At 36.4% G+C, this 19,565-nt stretch overlaps 1 protein-coding gene across 4 annotated transcripts in view; it reads right to left on the bottom strand.

The window, feature by feature from the left end:
* Positions 1-19,565, bottom strand: part of LOC144970510 (short transient receptor potential channel 7-like) — a 102,280-nt gene that overhangs the window by 65,062 nt on the left and 17,653 nt on the right. For 3 of the 4 annotated variants that reach the window (XM_078910230.1, XM_078910228.1, XM_078910226.1), the window contains exon 2: positions 11,676-11,893. In XM_078910230.1, the coding sequence (XP_078766356.1) occupies positions 11,676-11,814 (139 nt within the window). In that variant the 5' untranslated portion in view covers positions 11,815-11,893. Of the gene's footprint in view, positions 1-11,675; positions 11,928-19,565 lie in introns of those variants that run through there. The other variant, XM_078910227.1, reaches the window with a different exon arrangement.

The following is a 19,565-nucleotide window of genomic DNA, read 5'->3' as shown; positions in this document are numbered from 1 at the left end:
TAAGAAGCTCTCATTAAGTTTACATGTTGTATTGAGGGCAATAAATCGTGCTTGTTTTGGAGAAACAAACACAAATAATAAAAAAATAAAATAAATAAAATTCCCTTTATTCATCCCCAAGGGGAAATTTGTCTTTAGGGTCTATTCCAAGGGAAGACTGGAATAACTCAGGCGTCAGCCGCAGTGCAGCGCCGCAAAGCAAGCTATGGCTAGGTGACTTGCTCAAGGCCACACAACGCAGCGGCGGGTGATCGAACTCGTTACCTTTTGGTTAAGAAGCATAGACCGTACCGCTGATCCACGCTGCTCCTCAAAGATTTGACATTTCCGGTCATTTTAAACTTAAAATTCTATTTTGAGTATCTGGGTCACAACTGACATGATATCGTTTTGAGGCGTTGGGTTATTTAGTTTGGACACGAGTACATCGAAATAAATGTGTAATCCATATTTATTAATCGGTTAAGTAATTTATTAAAGAACTGAACAGATGTGCATGAAAGGTGTCAGACAAAGCAATAAACAAAATTACATGATAAAAAAAAAACATCCCCAAAAAAATCAGTCGACCTCGACTGGGGATCGAACCTCAGAATTTCTGATTACTGGTAATCGGAAGGTATGAGGTTCGATCTCCGGTCGGGGTCGACTGATTTTTTATGGCATGCTTTCTTTTTTCTTGTATTTTTCTTTCTTGCTTTGTCTGGCACCATTCACACACACACTTGTTCAGTTCTTTATCTTACACCGGTGCCTGTGGCTTAATTTCTTAAGTAATTTATTACGCATCGTGAGATGGCGTATGCGATGGCGGTTAAACATTTTACAAAGATGGCATATTACGTGTGACGCTTTGATATTTTAAGATGGCATATTATGTATGGCGTTTTGATATATTGAGATGACATATTATTATTATGTGTGACGTTTTGATATATTGTGATGACATATTATGTATGGCGTTTTGATATATTGAGATGACATATTATGTGTGACGTTTTGATATTTTAAGATGACATATTATGCGTGACGTTTTGATATCTTGAGATGACATATTATGTGTGACTTTTGACAACTTAGGATGGCATACCTGAGACAAACTGAACAAGCAAATTGTTTTTTTTTTTTTTGTTTTGGTGTTTTGGATTTTCAGCTTTTTCATCCCGTAGTCTGCTTCTGGCCGATAGGTCTCAGGGTTGAGTCCCGCTGTAGACCACACAACGTTGAGTCAATTTAAAGACTCTTTTCTCACATTGTCTCACCATAATCAGCTATGAACTGCCTGGTAAATGCTTTGTCTCTGCTGAAAAAGGACTGATGAAGCGCATTATACATGACATGATTCGGCCAACATATTAAATTTTGCTGTTGTCTTCAGACACCTTATAACGCGTTGTGAGCTTATGAATGGTATTGCCTAATAATAGCTTATCTTTTATGGTTGCAGAGAAAATTACCAACATATTTGATGATTTCCACACATTTAGATAATTTAATACTAGATTTTCAAGCAAGAATGAAAACTTTTGTTTGATTTGATTGTAGCGCAAGAAAATCAATCATAAAATAAAAAAAAAAACAAACATACATTTGCATCAAACATTTTCATTGCAACAGATAAATCCGGTATAACTTGTGATGGTTTTAAATAAATCATGTGCTACACATTAATATTTTCAATGATAAGCATTTTGCTATAAAAGCATACTTAAGTAGCTTTATTTACGATTAATTTTGCTTGCACCGGGCTGAGAAAACGAATGGGCAAGTCTAAACACGTGCAAATACTTGAGTCGATATTTAATGACTACATCGATAATTACCCGACTGCTTCTGTTTGATTCAATTCCTTATTATGAACTGGATATACACACACACACACATACACACATACACACACACAGATAGATAGATAGATAGATAGATAGATAGATAGATATAATAGAGATAAATAAAATGATAATACATATTATATAGATAAAAAGATAGATAGATAGATAGATAGATAGATAGATAGATAGATAGATAGATAGATAGATAGATAGATAGATAGATAGATAGATAGACAGATATATAGATAGATAGATAGATAGATAGATAAATAGATAGACAGATAGATAAAAAGGGAGTGAGGAAGAGAAGGAGAAGGAAAGAAAGAAAGAAAGAAAAAAAAAGAGAGAGAGAGAGAGCGAGAGTGAGAGAGAGAGAGAGAAAGAGAGAGAGAGAGAGAATGAGAATTAGAGAGAGAGAGAGAGAGAGAGAAGCGGAGAGATACAAAGATATACAGAGAGGGACAGAGAGAGAATAGAGAGAGAGACAGAGAGAGAGAGAGGGAGAGAGAGAGAGTGTGTGTGTGTGTGTGTATGTGTGTGCGAGCGAGAGACAAGAGAAAGAGAGATAATGAGAATGAGAGCGAGAGAGAGATGTTGAGAGATTAAGGGATAGATAGAGAGAGAGAAAGAGAGAGGATAGAGAGAGAGAGAGAGAGAGAGTGAGAGGGAAAGAGAGAGTGTGTGTTTGTATGTGTGTGCGTGCTAGAGACAGAGAGAAAGAGATATAATGTGAAAGAGAGCGAGAGAGAGAGAGAGAGAGAGAGAGAGAGAGAAGGGGGGGGGAGAGAAATACAGCGAGAGAGAAAGATATATATATATATATATATATATATATAGAGAGAGAGAGAGAGAGAGAGAGAGAGGAGAGAGAGAGAGAGAGAGAGTGAGAGAGTGAGAGAGAGATGGGAAGTTTTGAGAAGAAAAAAGATAGTGCCCAAGGCCCATCCATTCTAATGAAAACAATTAAGTTTGTTCTTGTTATTCCGTGTGAAAGACACAAATGGAGATGACTGACAAAATAAATATAATCGTGATTTTAACCTTACTGTATTTCCACCATCAACCACCATTTTCTTCTCGGAAGCTGGAAAGGACAGACGATAATTCGATTCAATAGTATGATGTCACGTCGCCCAGCAACGGAGGCCACCGTGGTTCTAAACAAAGAAAATCGGTACTTTTTATTCTTCATACTGGCTAGAACTTTTCATGTCTTGTGATCAGAATATGTAAAAGTCAAAAAATGATCAGATTTATAATGTTTTTTGTCCTCTGGATACGCTTTCATGCTTGTCGGAGAATGATTTTATAAGGACGTCCGCCATTGTTCCGATAGCTTAGAGCCAGTTACTAAGTTACCTACCTTGCATCATTACGAGGGAAGTGACGTCATGACTGTTGAAGCGTATTCAAAGTACAATCTGATACTGATTAGCTAGTAATGAAATGGTTCTTAAGTCACAGTATTCTACTTAATTAGTACCACTTTAACCTCGATCGATTTTTAAAAAGTTTACCTAGCTAGCAGCAACGTTTATTTATTCACGATGTATAGAATTATATGGAGATAAAGATAAAGGGAGTAAATCTGACTCATGAATGAACAGCACATTCTCAATTAATAGAATGGCCGCTAAAATTTATAATAAGATATTTAGATTATATATATATATATATATATATATATATATATATATATATATATATATATATATATCCGTTATGTGTATGTGTATGTTCGTGTGTGTGTTTCGAACCTAGCTGGTCCGATTTTTTTTCTTTTGGCTATCTGTTGTCACCACTCCTTTCTATCGCATTGTTATCATTTGATGATACAATAATATTTTTATTTCGTTTGGTGTTTTGGTGTCTATATATATATATATATTTTTTTTTTTTCAAATGCCTCTTTTCTAGTTGTTGAATCAACTGTAATTGAAAAAAAAAACCTATTAACAAAATAAAGAAGTGAGCTTTTATATATAGGGCAATATCCACTAAACGTGCTCAAAGCGCTTTACAAATGGTTTCTGGCCAACAGCAACACTGGCCGCGGTGTTTGCCATAATAAAGGGACATAATTGATTACAAGCACATTCCCCTAATAATAAGACCATCATCGTCTCATAATTTATTTATTCAAACAAAAGTACATCTTTCCCCCCATTTCTCCATGCCCATAGTTTACTTTGACAGCTATTATTCGCCTTTTTCAATGCTTTTGCGAAATAGACGCCGTGCAATCTTAATGAGAGTTGGACAACTGGAACGTTAGCGGATTACTCTAAAATATTCATTTTAAGATGCACTCGACTTTAACTAGCTGGCAGAAAGGCACGGGGCAAACCAAGGAAGTTCTGGATAGGAAATGTGGAGGCAACAACTGACAAAAAGATAATCGACTGCTCGGTAATGGCCCTTGAGCGTAAAGAATGGCGTTCCATGACATTCAACCTCTGTAGGGAGACGGAACTCCCGTAAGTACGTTAAAAAGTTAACTGTCGTAGCTAGGAAAAACACGAATTTTAACATTTGGTCTGATAATTCGTCCTTCAAATAGCAATCGAATTACATCACCTTCAACTTGGCAAAAACCTCTCTCAAACCTGAGATTTGATGGAAAACTTCGTGAAGTCCCAGGTTTGATTGTTTTTTCCAATCTGAGGGACATTTGATAGATGAATAGTTGAACACAAATTATTTTTAAAATCTACGTTTCTCCTACGTCATTTTCTTGTTAACCCTCTCCTTACCATCTGCAGCAAAATCGTCACATTTGTTACGACACAACATACATTTGTTCTTATTCAAATCTATTTCGTACATCACAAAAATTTGAAGAATGATCTTTGATTAATTAATAAGAACATAACGTTGTTTTGTAGGGAGCTTGTTTGAGTTTTAAAAATCAAATTTTCTGCTGGGTAAGCCTGTCATTTTGGGAAAATACTGAAAATGATCGGTAAGGAAAGAGTTAAAGCATTCATAGAAAAAGGCGTGGCAAATAAATTATTGCTAGTTACATTCAATGACAAAGCAATAACACCCGTATATATTACATAGTAGATAGAATAGTCATCAAACGGGTGGTAGGCGACCACCCATTGTGCCAATGTTTGATTATGTGTCTAAACAACGTCTACATATATGCAGGTCGGACATCCGAGTGTAATTAAAGACCCGGTTTAACATATGCAATATGTTCCGTCAATTTTTGATATATCCATTACAACAGTGATGAGCCCATACATTTATAAATGAATTGGGTTATCAATTATCAGACCTGCAAAAAGTGCATTTTGCCAGAACCGTATTAATCCAATCATAAATTTACCGTTTGGAGACGATTGTCAACATAATATGATGCGACTGTAAAAGTGATTGGAATTTTATCAATTCTAAAGTTTAAGAAACACAGCTTTAAGTCTTCTCTCCTAACATGTTAACTGTCGTGCTCTGGAAAGACAAGCTAATTAAACGTTTTGGCAAGAAAACTAGTCCTACAAATTTCGATTGATTTAATTGACCCTCATTTTTGCAAAAAATTTTAAACCTGGGACCTCACCAAGTCTTTAATAAAACCTGTGACAAGATGATGGTCATTAAAATCGATCGATATTTGAAGGACGAATTTTTGGGCCAAAATTTTAAATACGTCTATTTCCAGAGTACAGCATTTAACTGGTTAATGACGGGGTATTTTCTCTACTCAAACCAAAATAATATTATATTAAGTATCAGTTTCACCCTGACAAAATACCATTTTGAGAAGGCTGTCTACCTATGAGACCCATTGTCTCAAATCGGTATTATGTCGGGATGAATCAGACCCTGAAAAATTGAAATGATGAGCATAACTACGACTACTACTTCTACTGCTACTACTACTACTACTACTACTACTACTACTACTACTACTACTACTACTACTACTACTACTACTACTACTACTACTACTACTACTACTACTACTACTACTACTACTACTACTACTACTACTACTACTACTTCATCTAAAGCCCAGCTTAACCACAATGAATCTACAGTGATCCCTGCTGTTGCTACTGCTATTATAGCGACTTTCAATGTTATCCTATATTTAATCATTGTGCAACTCATACAGGCTTAACCAGGACACATTTGCATTCTGGAAAAAAAAAAAACTATTTTCTAAATGTTTGTCAAAAAAAAATCACCATTCAAATTTTGATCAATTTAAATGACCCCCATCTTATCAAAAACTTTCAAATCTGGGACGTTGCCAAGTCCCAGGTTTGAGATTATTTTTGCCAAGATGAGAATCATTTAAATTGATCGATATTTGAGGGACACGATTTCTGGCCAAAAATTTGAATATGTTTTTTCTAGAGTTAGTACTTCTGTGAACTGGTTAAACGAACCATATGCACAATAGTTATAATAACAGTTATTAATTACTCTACGCATCTATTAAACAATACCAAGTAACAGCTGCTCTGTTGTGTTTTCATGAAGCAGCTTAATAGAAGTTTCATTACGTTATGTTACATCAATCGATAAAAATAACTATAAACATGTCAAATATTCTGAAATCCGAATGATAATTGCGGCTATGTGGACTTGTGAAATGTCTCACACAGTGTTTGAGTCACGCTCTGAGCAGCGCATGGTTGAGTCCTTGAAACAAGTCTTTATTCACATTCTCTCGCCGTGTAAAACGAGTAGGCTACCTGGCCTTTAACAGAGTTTTCTCTGGAGAAAAAAAAATTGTAACATCACCGAACAAACGCCATGTCTTGTCCTAAAAGTTTAGTGTTCATGTTGGTTATGGAAATAATAACAAGAAATGAAGTGAGTAGGAAAGTGCCAGGAGACAACAGAGAATAATAACTTCGCGGCGGCGAAGGGGGATCGAACCCGCGACCTTACTGGTATGATAATTTCGGCTGGCCGGGAAGATCGTTAATCTATCGTATGAGCTTTCCATGACTACCCCAAAAAAAAGTCGTTTCAAATTCTATGTCTGTGTGGCCTTGAGCAAATCACCTCGCCCTTGCTCAATTTGCGGCGCTGCACGCCTGGGTTATTGCAGTCTTCTCTTAGAATAGGCCTTAGAGACAAATTTTCCCTATGAAATGAAACATGGGAATTTTTAAAAGATTTATTTCGCTCCAAACCCTTCTTCATCTTCTTTCCACAGTCCACACATTCTAGCAGCTTAGCATTACTAATACTTTATCTGTGCTCTATAACTCTGAGAGAATGTTGTTGTAGGTAGCGATCGATATTCATGTTGCTCCATTGTTTTTGGTCACACTCACATTATCCCTAGTGTTTTGACACTAGAAAGTAAACGTAGATGAAAAGAAAAGATGAATAAAAATCTCTACAACAAACGTATTGGAATGCATAATTATCGTATCCCCTAAACAACAAAAAGGAAATGTAAAGCCTCATCTTGGCAGACAATGAGCTAATATTGCCATTTCTGAAATTGGGTATTATGCGTCCCAGAGCACCGATGTTTCCTACATTCTAATGCCACAGGTATGGTCATTGAAAAGGGCACAATGGCGCCCAGAGACATTTCTGTTGTGGAGAATGCCATAATGATTCGATTGATTTTGCTTGTGATGTCACGACTACGGTCTGACATTTATGGCCTTGCAACACAACCTCTTGGGATGGACGCAAAGAGATCACTGAGACTTTGTGTCCACCAAATTGAACGTCAGCCAGGAAATCATGGGTTAAGGATTAACTGGGTTTATCTCCACTTTTGACAGATTTTGAGATATCTCATTCATGACAATCAGATTTTAAATGGATTCATCAGACAAAAGATTTGTTTAAATCGGGAAATTTGATCAAAAGTCGTGTACTGAAGAATGGTTGAATTTTATATGCAATTATTAGATAGCCTAATATAAGCTTTAAATCATTTATTTTCTCAAGTTGAAGAAGATTGGTTTTCCAAAACTCCCTAACTCCGTTTTTCCCCATTTTGAGATATTGATGATTTTTTCCAGGAAAAATGTCTCAATCGGTCTATTATTTAATCATATTTAAACTTCAAATTCACACAAAACTAAGGGAATTCTTGTGCCATTTGATGCTTAAAATAAAATTTACATTTCAATCTATCTCATGGATGGAAACTCAAATTTTTTATTAGAAAAATCGACTTAAAGTCTAGGAAAACCACCCTTCAGTTAATCCCCAGGCCATGAAATATTGACTTTGCTTTTATGGAAAACGGACGAATTTTCACTGATCAAAACAACCGTTGACAACAAAAAAATAAACTGATTGTGAGATATCCGACTGGATATTGCTTGATACCATCAGGACAGGATCTGGCTTAGATGAACCTCGCCGCTGTCGTCTCCTCATTCCTATCTTGAACAAGTAACGAAGCCCCTGTTGTTTACTTTGTGACCGATGTCTGAGTTTGAATTTGATGGCTTCTCCAGATAGATAATAAAGAAAAAATAATCTCATCGGAATGATGTGTGACCCACCGCCTCAAAGCGGTTTCATGTTGGAATTATTTAGATTTTGGACTCTGAATTGTGCGGCTATGTGTCTTGTCGTATGACACTCACTTTCGGATCGGAAGATCCTAGGTTCGAGCCTCGCTCGTCGCATAGTTAAGTCCTTGGAAAAGGCTCTTTACTCACACATTCTCTCAACGTACTCATGTGTAAAATGAGTACCTTGCCGTTAACAGCGTTGTTTCTGTCGGGAAAAAATGTAATATCGCCTAACAGGCGTCATGTCTCGTTCTACATGTTACGTGTTGTTTTTTATTAACGGCTCTTTGCAAAGCGCTTTTAGCACATTTAGTGGATATTGTGCTATACAAAAGCTCTATTTTCTACTTTTTATTTTTATTATTTTCTTTTTAGTCAAGGATATGAGGCGTCGGCATAGTCTTTAAGGTTTATAGGATACAATTAATTTAGTTTCTTAAAATTGTGAAACTAAAAGTTTCATGTTTCTGATTACTTCAACTTGAAATTACTTTATCCCTACGTTCACATATTTGCAGGTCTGATAGCCGAACTTAATTACGGGCTTGATTCAACAGTGTTATAATGAAGTATATTTGGCGTTGGTTTGAGAGTATTTCCATGACCAAGAATGAGCCCATAAGTATTTGGGTTATCAGACTGCAAATACAGGTAGCTAGGTCTGTGCCCATTTTGGTGAAAATCGGTCAATGCGTTTGTCCGCTAACATCGAATACACACACACACACACACATATATATATACACACACACACACACACAAACAGACAGACAGTAGCTGCTAATTATACAGAACTGATGACCTACTTCTTGCGGTGGATATTCCACAAATAATGACAATAAAGCTTGCCTCTATTTAAAAATGCATTCTATACGGTCTCCTGAGTATTGTATAAAAGCGGTTTGTTTTAACTAAGAAGTGCATATACGGTCTCCTGAGTATTGTATAAAAGCGGTTTGCTTTAACTAAGAAGTGCATAGTTCCAGTGAAATTTTACTGCTTAACGTACACACTACTATATGTGCGGCTATGTGATCTTGTGGTATGACACTCGCTTTCGGATCGGAAGGTCCTGGGTTCGAGCTTCGCGCTCAGCGCATAGTTGAGTCCTTGGAAAATGCTCTTTATTGGTGTAAAATGAGTACCTGGCCGTTAACAGCGTTGTCTTAGTCCGAAAAATTGTTTTATCGCCTACCAGGCTGCATGTCCCGTCCTACATGTTAAATGTTGCTGTTGACCAGGGATCCCTTGTAAAGCGTTTTGAGCACATTTAGTGGATATTGCGCTATACAAAACTCTTTTTTTTTTTACTCTATCCTTATCTGGTTCACCTTGAAATAAATCATTTTGAGAAGACTGATCATATATTTCTTATCATTTCAATGTTCAAGCCAATTCCATACATCTGGTACTCCCCAACAAAATACCGTTCGGAGATCGTAAAGAATTTGACTAAGCGTTGTGTTTTGTCGCAGCTAATGTAGTAGTATCGTTCGGCTACACTTCTATGTTCACGGTATCAATCCAGGTTCGGAAGTCATCATCATATTTGTTGATGGTTTCAAATCCCCCTTCCAGTTTTGTCTATGGGCAATCTAGTACGAGGTGGTTTGCATCTCCTGGTGCTTGGTTGTAGTTTGGGCATGTTGGTGATTCTTGGAGCTCCCATTTGTACATGTTGGCAGTTGTTCTTGTATGTTTGGACCGTAGTCTTTTTGCAGCTACCCAGTATTTTCTTGGTTGATCCTGTAGACCTGGGAGACGTTTACAGGGATCTTCAATTAGTTCCCCTCCTGTTGGCTTATTCCATTTCCATTCCTCATGTGTGGGCTCGAGAGTAATCTGTCAGTTTTCGGTTCACAAGTTGCCAGGCAAGTTGTCATTAATAGTGCTTAGGGAAACAACTTATCCCATTAGAAGACTTATTGAATACAACTCACTATTCACTTTGTTTTGGTGGTCGTCGCCTTGAAATTCTTTCGGAATCTGTTGAGACAATGGGCCACATATCTATGTGATCAACATTTAGTGCTAGCTGACATCGGAGATTGAATCCGACGACCCCGCACTGCCGTCCTCTGCCGTCTTCCGGATAAAGACGTCGTGCACGGACAAAATACTAAGAATAAAGAGAAGAGCCGCTAGACATACCCATGCCAATCACCCGATGTCCTCTGTCGTTTTTTTTTTCGAGCTTGATATGGGTAGGTCTAGTGGCTCTTCTCTTTCGTCTTAGTATTTTGTCCGTGCCCTTAGTCTTTATCCGGATGATGGCAGAGACGGCAGTGCCGGGTCGGGAGTCAGTCTCTGGTGTGGGTTAGCCCTTAGTCTTTTGCAAGTACTTTGTTATGATAGAACGAACTTTTATATGCTTGAGCTAAATGAGCTAAATGAGTTAAAGATCAATTAAAGATCAATTAATGTCTGTCGTTATTGACAATTGATTATTTCCCGACAGACGATCTTCGAATTCTAAGTCGTTATAAAGATCGCAGTTAACGTCACTCCGGCCTTTGTTATTGTTTATTTATTTTTTGCCATCCGCGTATATTATGAGTAATTCTCACTAAACTGTATTAACCAGACTATAAAAATTCAAGGTTACACATAGTTATGTGTGTTGGTCCGTTATACTACCGGATGGCAATGTTGTGAGCTTCTTAGCCAAGCGCATACTATCTATATCCCGGAATTCATTAACTGAGCTGTCGATTATTAATGCTATGGGAGTCATCGGTTCAACGGTACTCCGGTGATTGTTTTGTTGTCAGAGGGCTGATATTTGCCATTCATTACGATATTAGAAACCATGCATTACATAACTCGTGTGTAAACGTTTATCTTTAGGCTGGTCTTCGGGTCTCCAGGTCATATTTTGGGGAAAAAAAATAAAAAAGGTAGATGTGCCCCATCATTGTAAAATTCACAAATCCGACACGAAATAAAATATAATATGTGTCGGCTATCAGAACTGTGTATTGTGAAACAGGTTCAATCTGTACTCTAACACATTCAGAAGAGAGAAACTTTTGGTGTTCATTCTTTTAAAACAGATTTGGATAAATCAACGTATTTGTTAATTCTATTAATGCTATAGGTTTAGCCAAAATACTCACAACATCCGCCAGCTGGATATATCGTACCAACACTCAAAATTATAGATAGAATGAAGTTGACGTCACTCGGGTGTTTGTTATTGTTTTTTGCCATCCGCGTTTATGAGTAGTAGTTCACTAATTTTCATTATTATTATAATGAATAATATTTCTTAGATAATTTTCCTATTGAATTAGCGATTTATCTCCTTTCTAAACAATTAAATTGGTTTTACCTTTAACAACATCCACGTTGCCAATCTCTGCGGCCTCCAAGAACGCCCTCTCGTCCTCGGATAAACCTGCCTGAAGTCGGTCATCCAAAAGCTTGCACCGCTTTTTTTGACTGAAGTACGCTTTCATCATCTCATACATGATTGCTGGTCTTTGTTGTTGGGACACACTACGTTATCTCCGAAAGTGAATCAAAGAAGGTTTCTTGGCCGTGGCGTTTCTGGAATAGAGATTGAGATTGAGAATAATTTGTTGTGACACTGGATTTGTTGATTGGAACTTTATGGTGTTGACGACGATAACTATGACGTTGATTACACTGATGAAAATAATTATGACGATGATGATGATGATGATGATGATGATGATGATGATGATGATCATCATCATCATCATCATCATCATCATTATTATTATTATCATCATCATAATGGTGCTGATAATAACGACGACGATAAAGGTGTTGATAACAACTATGAAGATTAAAATGGTGATGATATAATCAAAAAGATATGAGGGTTGCGTTTGTGTTAATAATGATTATAGTTCATCTCATCTTTCGTTTGACAGCAGCCATTGGAGCATAACATATTTATTATTATCTGTCATCCAACTTAATGCGAAGAAAGAAATATCCACACTATGATTCGCATAGCGTAATATCACATTTCAATATTATTTGAAATCATCAATGTGGTTATTGAATTATTTTCATACAAATAAAACAAATACACACAAATACACACTTACACACACACACACGCGCAAACACACACATTCATGCACATACACAGGCCCACACGTGGATATGCGCGCGCATTAACCGTAAAATATATATTTTATTAACCCTTTTGCGTGGAGAGAAAAATAAAGGAGAAAAAAAAATAAAGTGAGTGAATGTGAATCATATAGACGGAGACAGCGCGAACCAAACAACGTTTTGAATTTAGCATTCCTTTATATTAGTAGACTTTTAGAGTCAGTTATTAGGCGCATGGAACTAGAGTTTAGCTTGGTTTATGTAGCGTGAAACGAACAATAACAATTGCTTGCTATCTTTTAATAAGACGCTAGTTTATTGTAAAGCACTTTCCGCCAGATCAAATAGACTCAGCTACCCTATTTCTGATGGATTGATGGAAAGTGGGGTCAGAAAAAAATTAACTGCACCTGTCATCGATCTCGGTTCCTTTCTATGTGATGTTAGTACTCTACCAACTGAATTATCGGAGCCCTTTTAAATTAACGAAGTCAAATAGGTTTCAAAAGTCGTGACGTCACTTAACTCGTAATGACGTATAGTCACCTAGTAACTGGTCTAAACAATCGGAACAATGGCGGACGACCTTATGAAATACTTCTCTGACGAGCATAAAAGTGTATCCAGAGGAGAAAAACATTATAAATCTGATCATGTTTTGACTTTTAGACAATCTAATCACATGAGATGTGAAAAAGTTCTAGCCAGCATGAAGACTAAAAAGTACCGATTTTCTTTCTTTAGAACCAAGCTGCTCATTGCTGGGCGGATGTGACGGGAAAAGGAAGGAGGCTGAAAAAGAGGAGCATCGCCCCAGTTTCTGGAATTTTCAATATGAAAACGATAATCGTAGATACTGATGACACGTCATTACATATCGATGGTCGGTGGATCAAATCTTGTCTTAATTTCCTATATCCTTGAAATTTGGTTTGACACTTCAAAATCAAGTTGTATATTTTGAAAATAAATACGGTGCCAGAACAGTGCCTTGAGGCGCTCATGTCTTTATGGCGATTTCACTAGATTCTCACACATGGTTATTGATTTTCATCGAAGCAAAATTGGATTTGGTTGAGAAATTGTACAGAATCCACAACCGATTTTGATCTGACATTGGCTTATAAAATTTAAGCCATAAAGCTTTTCCTTTTCAAAGCCAAATCCTGTGGATCCGTTCATTGACCTGATACGCGTAATTTATTGAAAAATGAAATACTGTCACGATTATATCACTCATAATTCATACTTTAAAAATTAACTTTTACTCCTGAAGGATAAATATTATATATATATATATATATATAGTCTTAACATATTTCTCCTGAATACAACAATTATTCCAAATCGATTTTTCGTGACGTTTATTTTTCGATGTGCTAAATTACTCGTAATTATTAAAATGGGGGTTATTAGGCCAGTGTATAGGGTTTGGCCTTAATGGAAGAAGATGAAGAAGAAATATCTTTTTAATCTTCTAGTCGAAAACCCACAATATTTGTGGGGAAATAAAGACAGCTAGGTACAGGCGTGCACCCATCTATTTCAATTATAATACAACTGTATTGTGTAAAATCAACATAGATCTATACGAATATTTGAGCCATTAACGATAAGATTGGCCCGGTAATAACGTCTTTAGGTGCGTGCAAACGGATCTGGTGCAGGGTGACCAGATGAAGATTCCCAAGGCCAAGGTCAAATTAAGGACCGATCTAGCAGATTTTCTAAATAATCGTTTGGTGCAACGGATGGTTGGAAATACCCTTAATTCAAAATGAATACATAAACGGTTTGCAAGTTACTCGTCTATCAATCTGCGAAAAAAAGTTTTATAATGTTTAGATTTGTCAGTAGTTTTGTGCTCGTTGGCAAATAATTAAACATGGGCTGTACTGAGGAATGCTAACCCCAACCCTATTTATTTAAAAGAATAGATGTGTAATTTAATTGTGACATAGTAGTCCTTCCTTCAAGGTCACAATGCTCATGGATCCGGAATTTATCCCTGTTTATACACACACACACACACACACACACACACACACACATATATATATATATATATATATATATATATATAGTCTATCGCAAGGTACTTTCAGAAAGATCTAACAGAATGTGAACAGGTGGTCAGAATGTGGTCAGACTAAACCTCTACATAATCAAAATCAGGTCTTTACTACGAGCACAGTTGCTTTTAAGAAATCAAATTCATCGAATTTGCCATTGCTAAAATGGTTCCATGTAATACACCTGATTGCCGACATCGCTCCGGGCCAGAGGAAGGCCTGTCGTTTTTACAGATTTAAAATAGGCTTCAACAGTCGTAACGTCACTTTTCTCGTAATGACGCAGAGTAACTTAGTAACTGGTTCTTAACTATCGGAATAATAGCGGACGCCCTTGTGAAATACTTCTCCGACAAGCATAAAAGTGTATCCAGAGGAGAAAAACATTATAAATCTAATCATGTTTTGACTTTTATACATTCTGATCACATGACATATGATAAAGTTCTAGCCAGCATGAAGACTAAAAAGTACCGATTTTCTTTGTTTAGAACCAAGCTGCTCGTTGCTGGGCGGACGTGATATAGCAAATCATTAATTCACTCCACTTTTAAAACATGAAACCTTTTCACTGTGACTTTGACCTTGATCAAATTACCTTACGCATGCTCAGATTTCGACTCTGCGCTGCGGTTGGCGCTAGGTGATATCACCCACATAGATATATTATAGTGTATGTGTGTGAGATAGATGGATCAACACACACACACACACACACACACATCATATATATATATATATATATATATATATATATATATATATATATATGAAATAATAGTGCTCAAATTTTTGATAAAAGTGGCGATTTATGAAATTGATAAAAGGAGCTATTTCATAGATGGATAGATAAATAGATAGATTGACAGATCGTAGATAAACAAAGCTTACTTCCATTTATGCCAATTTAATGTATACAAGTCTATTCACCTCAACAACGAAAACAACAACAATAACATCAACAACAGACCTAAACTCAGAGCCTGCCCCCCCCCCCCCCTGTATGCCTTTTAGTGTCTACAAGTTTATTAACAACAACAACAACAACAACAACAACAACAAACTTAAAATCAGAGCGTACCCCCATTTACACCTTTATGTGTCTAAAATTGTATTAACAACAGCAACAACAAAAACCAACAGCAACAACAACAAACGTAATATCAGAGTTTACCCCATAACCTTCTTTAAACTTCTTAAAGTTTATTCATCTCAACAACAACAAGAACAACAACAACAACAACAACAAAACCTATTATCGAAGCTTTTCCCATTTCTGTCTTTAAATGTCTAACAGGTTCGTATGTTTTTGAATACATAAGAGAGCGAAATGGCTTGATTGCTCTTGCTCCCTTGTTGAATCTATCAGCGTTCGGTTGTTAAAACTCCTTCCGGCAAACCCCAGAAGTTGTGAGATGGAATAATTTAAAATGTTGAACTTGATTTGCTACTTGTACCTCGGCTTAAAAATAATATATTCGCTGTGAGGATAGTGCCTTAAGGCGCTCCTGTTTTAACGTCGGTTTTTCCAAGATTCACGCTCATGGTTATTGATTTTTGGCCAAAATACAATTTGGACTGGGTGTTAAAAATAGATTTTAATGACAATTTTCACGTATAGATTTTGAGCTGATAATGACACATACAAATATGGACAACAAAGCCCCAAATTTAATTTTATTCCCTTTCCTCTTTTTTTCTCCTCCTCTTCTTCATCGTCCTAATCATCATACCCCACTCCTCCACCACCATCATCATCATAATCATCATCTTAATCATAATCATCATAATCATCATCATAATCATCATCATCATCATCATCATCGTCAGCATCTCATCTACATTATCTTCGTCTACTGTATCGTTTCTTGCAATCATTTCCTCCTGTTCTTCTCCTTCTTACTACTAATACTTCTTTCTCCTTCTCCTTCTTCTTCTTCTTCTTCTTCTTCTTCTTCTTCTTCTTCTTCTTCTTCTTCTTCTTCTTCTTCTTCTTCTTCTTCTTCTTCTTCTTCTTCTTCTTCTACTATCACTACTATTCCTACAATTACTTCTACTACTACTACTACTTCTACTACTACTACTACTACTACTACTACTACTACTACTACTACTACTACTACTACTACTACTACTACTACTACTACCACTACTGCTACTATTACTACTACAACTACTACAACTCCCTTCCCTTCGTTTCTTCCTCCTTGTCCTCCTCGTCTTCTTCATCTTCTTGGCAACCAACGCCATCCTACCGACAACAAGCGTCACACTATGCTGTACATGTTCACTAATCATAATGTGAATTGATCATGTTTTATGGCCTGCACGATATCATCTGACACATCGTATCACCTCTTGTGTTATGGTTCCTATTGTCTCCTTGTTGTATACAATGGGGAGTTTTTGTCACTGTTCGGAACGTATAGATAGTATGCAGATGACGTCACTCAGGCCTTTGTTATTGTTTTTTGCCATCCGCGTCTGTGAGTTGTTCTCACTAAACTGTATTAACCAGACTATAAAAGTTCATGGTTACACAGAGTTTGTGTGTTGGTCCGCTATACTTCCGGATGGCAATGTTGTGAACTCCTTGGCCAAGCGCATTCTATCTATAACAAATTCAGAAATTAAAATACAGAGACAGAATACATCTGAAGTGACAAGAAGAAAAGGTTTGATATCACACTCTCTACACTTTTGGTTCCTGCATCTTTGGGAGTGTGTGTGTGAAACCAGTCCTTTGGTCTATATGTTTGAGAGTCTCTTGTCTATGATAATGTATATTTTTTTTTACTTCGAGGCTAATTTTATGCCACCCCCCCCCCCCAACTCCCACCCCTAATTCTAGCGAGGTAATGCTTATCTCTGATTGTTCGGACAGTTTGTGGTAAATCGTGGCCTTATTTTGGTATTACTAAATGCAGCTAAGAAAAAGTTGGGTATTTTTTTTTTACCCAACTTACATTACAGCATTCAGAAAAAAATCATCATCGGTATCATCATTATCATCATCATCATCATCATCATCATCATCATCATCTTCATCATCATCATCATCACCACCATTCCAAACAAAACCATCGCAGCAAATAAAGAACACCACCAGCATTCGAATCATTAAAAGATCACTCACACAACAACCAAACACACGCACACACAACACACTCATACACACACACGCACACACATGCGCACACATACACAGACACATACACCTCGTTAATTTCATTTTTTTTTTTCACATCGTGTCAGATTCGCACTTATTTATAATAAAACTACAAAACAACAAAACCACCCCCAGGAGCTATTAACGAGTTTGAATAATATCATACACCTCTGATCTACCGCACTCTGGACAAAACGCGTATTCTAAAATTTGGCCAGAAAACTCGTCCTTCAAATATCGATCGATTAAAACGACGCTCATCTTTCTAAATACTCTCAAACCTGGGATTTCCTCGGAAGTCCCAGGTTTGAGAGTTTTTAGCAAGATGAGATGTCATTTCAATCGATCGATATTTGAAGGACGAATTTTCTGGCCAAAATTCTTAATTTGTGTTTATTTCAGAGTGCAACGAAATAATTACATGATGTTTCAATATAGCTAATGAAAATGGGTCGACATGTGGGTTTACAACGTCAGTCCCGAACCCCCACCCCCTCCCATACATTTTTAAAACGCCTTTCCTATATATGATATAATATTGAAAGCTTTTTGTATCGATATAACAATAATAATATCATCATATTATTCCTTTGGGAAATGGATATAATATAGAGAAACATAGCATTGTGAACTATCATTTTAGATAGGGTTGCATAATTGAAACATCTGAAATGACTTACTGATAGCATATATTTAGACACACATTATACATACACACACACACACACGCATACACACGCATGTATATATATATATATATATATATATATATATATATATATATATATATATATATATATATATGCCGACTGAAGACGTGGATGGAAGCCACAGAAACATGTGTTTCGGCCATATAAGTGAGTGAATCAATTTATATTATATATATATATATATATATATATATATATATATATATATATATATATATATATATATATATATATATATGACAAAAAGATCAGGAAAAACTATCTCGACTTCAAAGATCAGGAAAAACTATCTCGACTTCACTAGGATCCAAGCTCGGTCTCTTTGCGTGCCAAGCGAGTGCTCTACACCCTGAGCTATCTCTGCTGGAACTTGGGATTATTTTTATTCATGTCAAAAGGAATAGATTCCGATATACTTTCTTACATTGCAAAAGACACAAATTTCGTATTTCGTATCACTCTAGTTCATCTTACACTCATTATATAAGATGTTGTGGATCCTACATCATACCGTTTTAATACGGTGATATAACAATTGAAAGATAATAGAAAATAGGTATCGATAGTATGCGCTTGGCAAAGAATTTCACAACATTGCCATCCGGAAGTAAAATGGACCAACACACAAAACTTTGTGTAACCATGAACTTTTATAGTGTGGTTCATACAGTTTAGTGAGAATTATTCATAAACGTGGATGGCAAAAAACAATTACAAAGACATGAGTGACGTCATCTTCGTTCTATCTATAGAATATTGTTGGGGTTCAAATAGCTCAGTTGGTAGAGAACTTGCTTAACACGCTAAGGGACCAGGGTCGATATTACTGTATCTGCATTGCCCTCGATTGTTAATTGCTGTAGATACTTGAACCCCCCCCCCCCCCCAAAAAAAAAAAAAAAATAAAATAAAAAAAAAAAAAAAAAAAAAAAAAAAACCCACACAAACCCCACATACCATTATTGGCCAAAAGACTCGTCCTTCAAATTTCGATTGATTAAAATGACCTTCATATTGACAAAAACTCTCAAACCTGGGACTTCAATGAACTCACTGAAGATCATTTAAATAGACCGATATTTGAACGAGACACTATCTTGTCAAAATATTAAAATGTGTGTGTGTGTGTGTGTATGTGTATTTGTGTTTCACAGGATGACAGTAGGGTAGAGTGTTTCAAT

The sequence above is a fragment of the Berghia stephanieae genome, chromosome 4 (genome assembly GCF_034508935.2).
Source record: "Berghia stephanieae isolate SIO BIC M18660-M18661 chromosome 4, UCSD_Bste_1.3, whole genome shotgun sequence".
NCBI lineage: Eukaryota > Metazoa > Mollusca > Gastropoda > Nudibranchia > Aeolidiidae > Berghia > Berghia stephanieae.
Note: the sequence above shows the minus strand (reverse complement) of the source record. Positions and strands in the feature narration are given on the sequence as shown.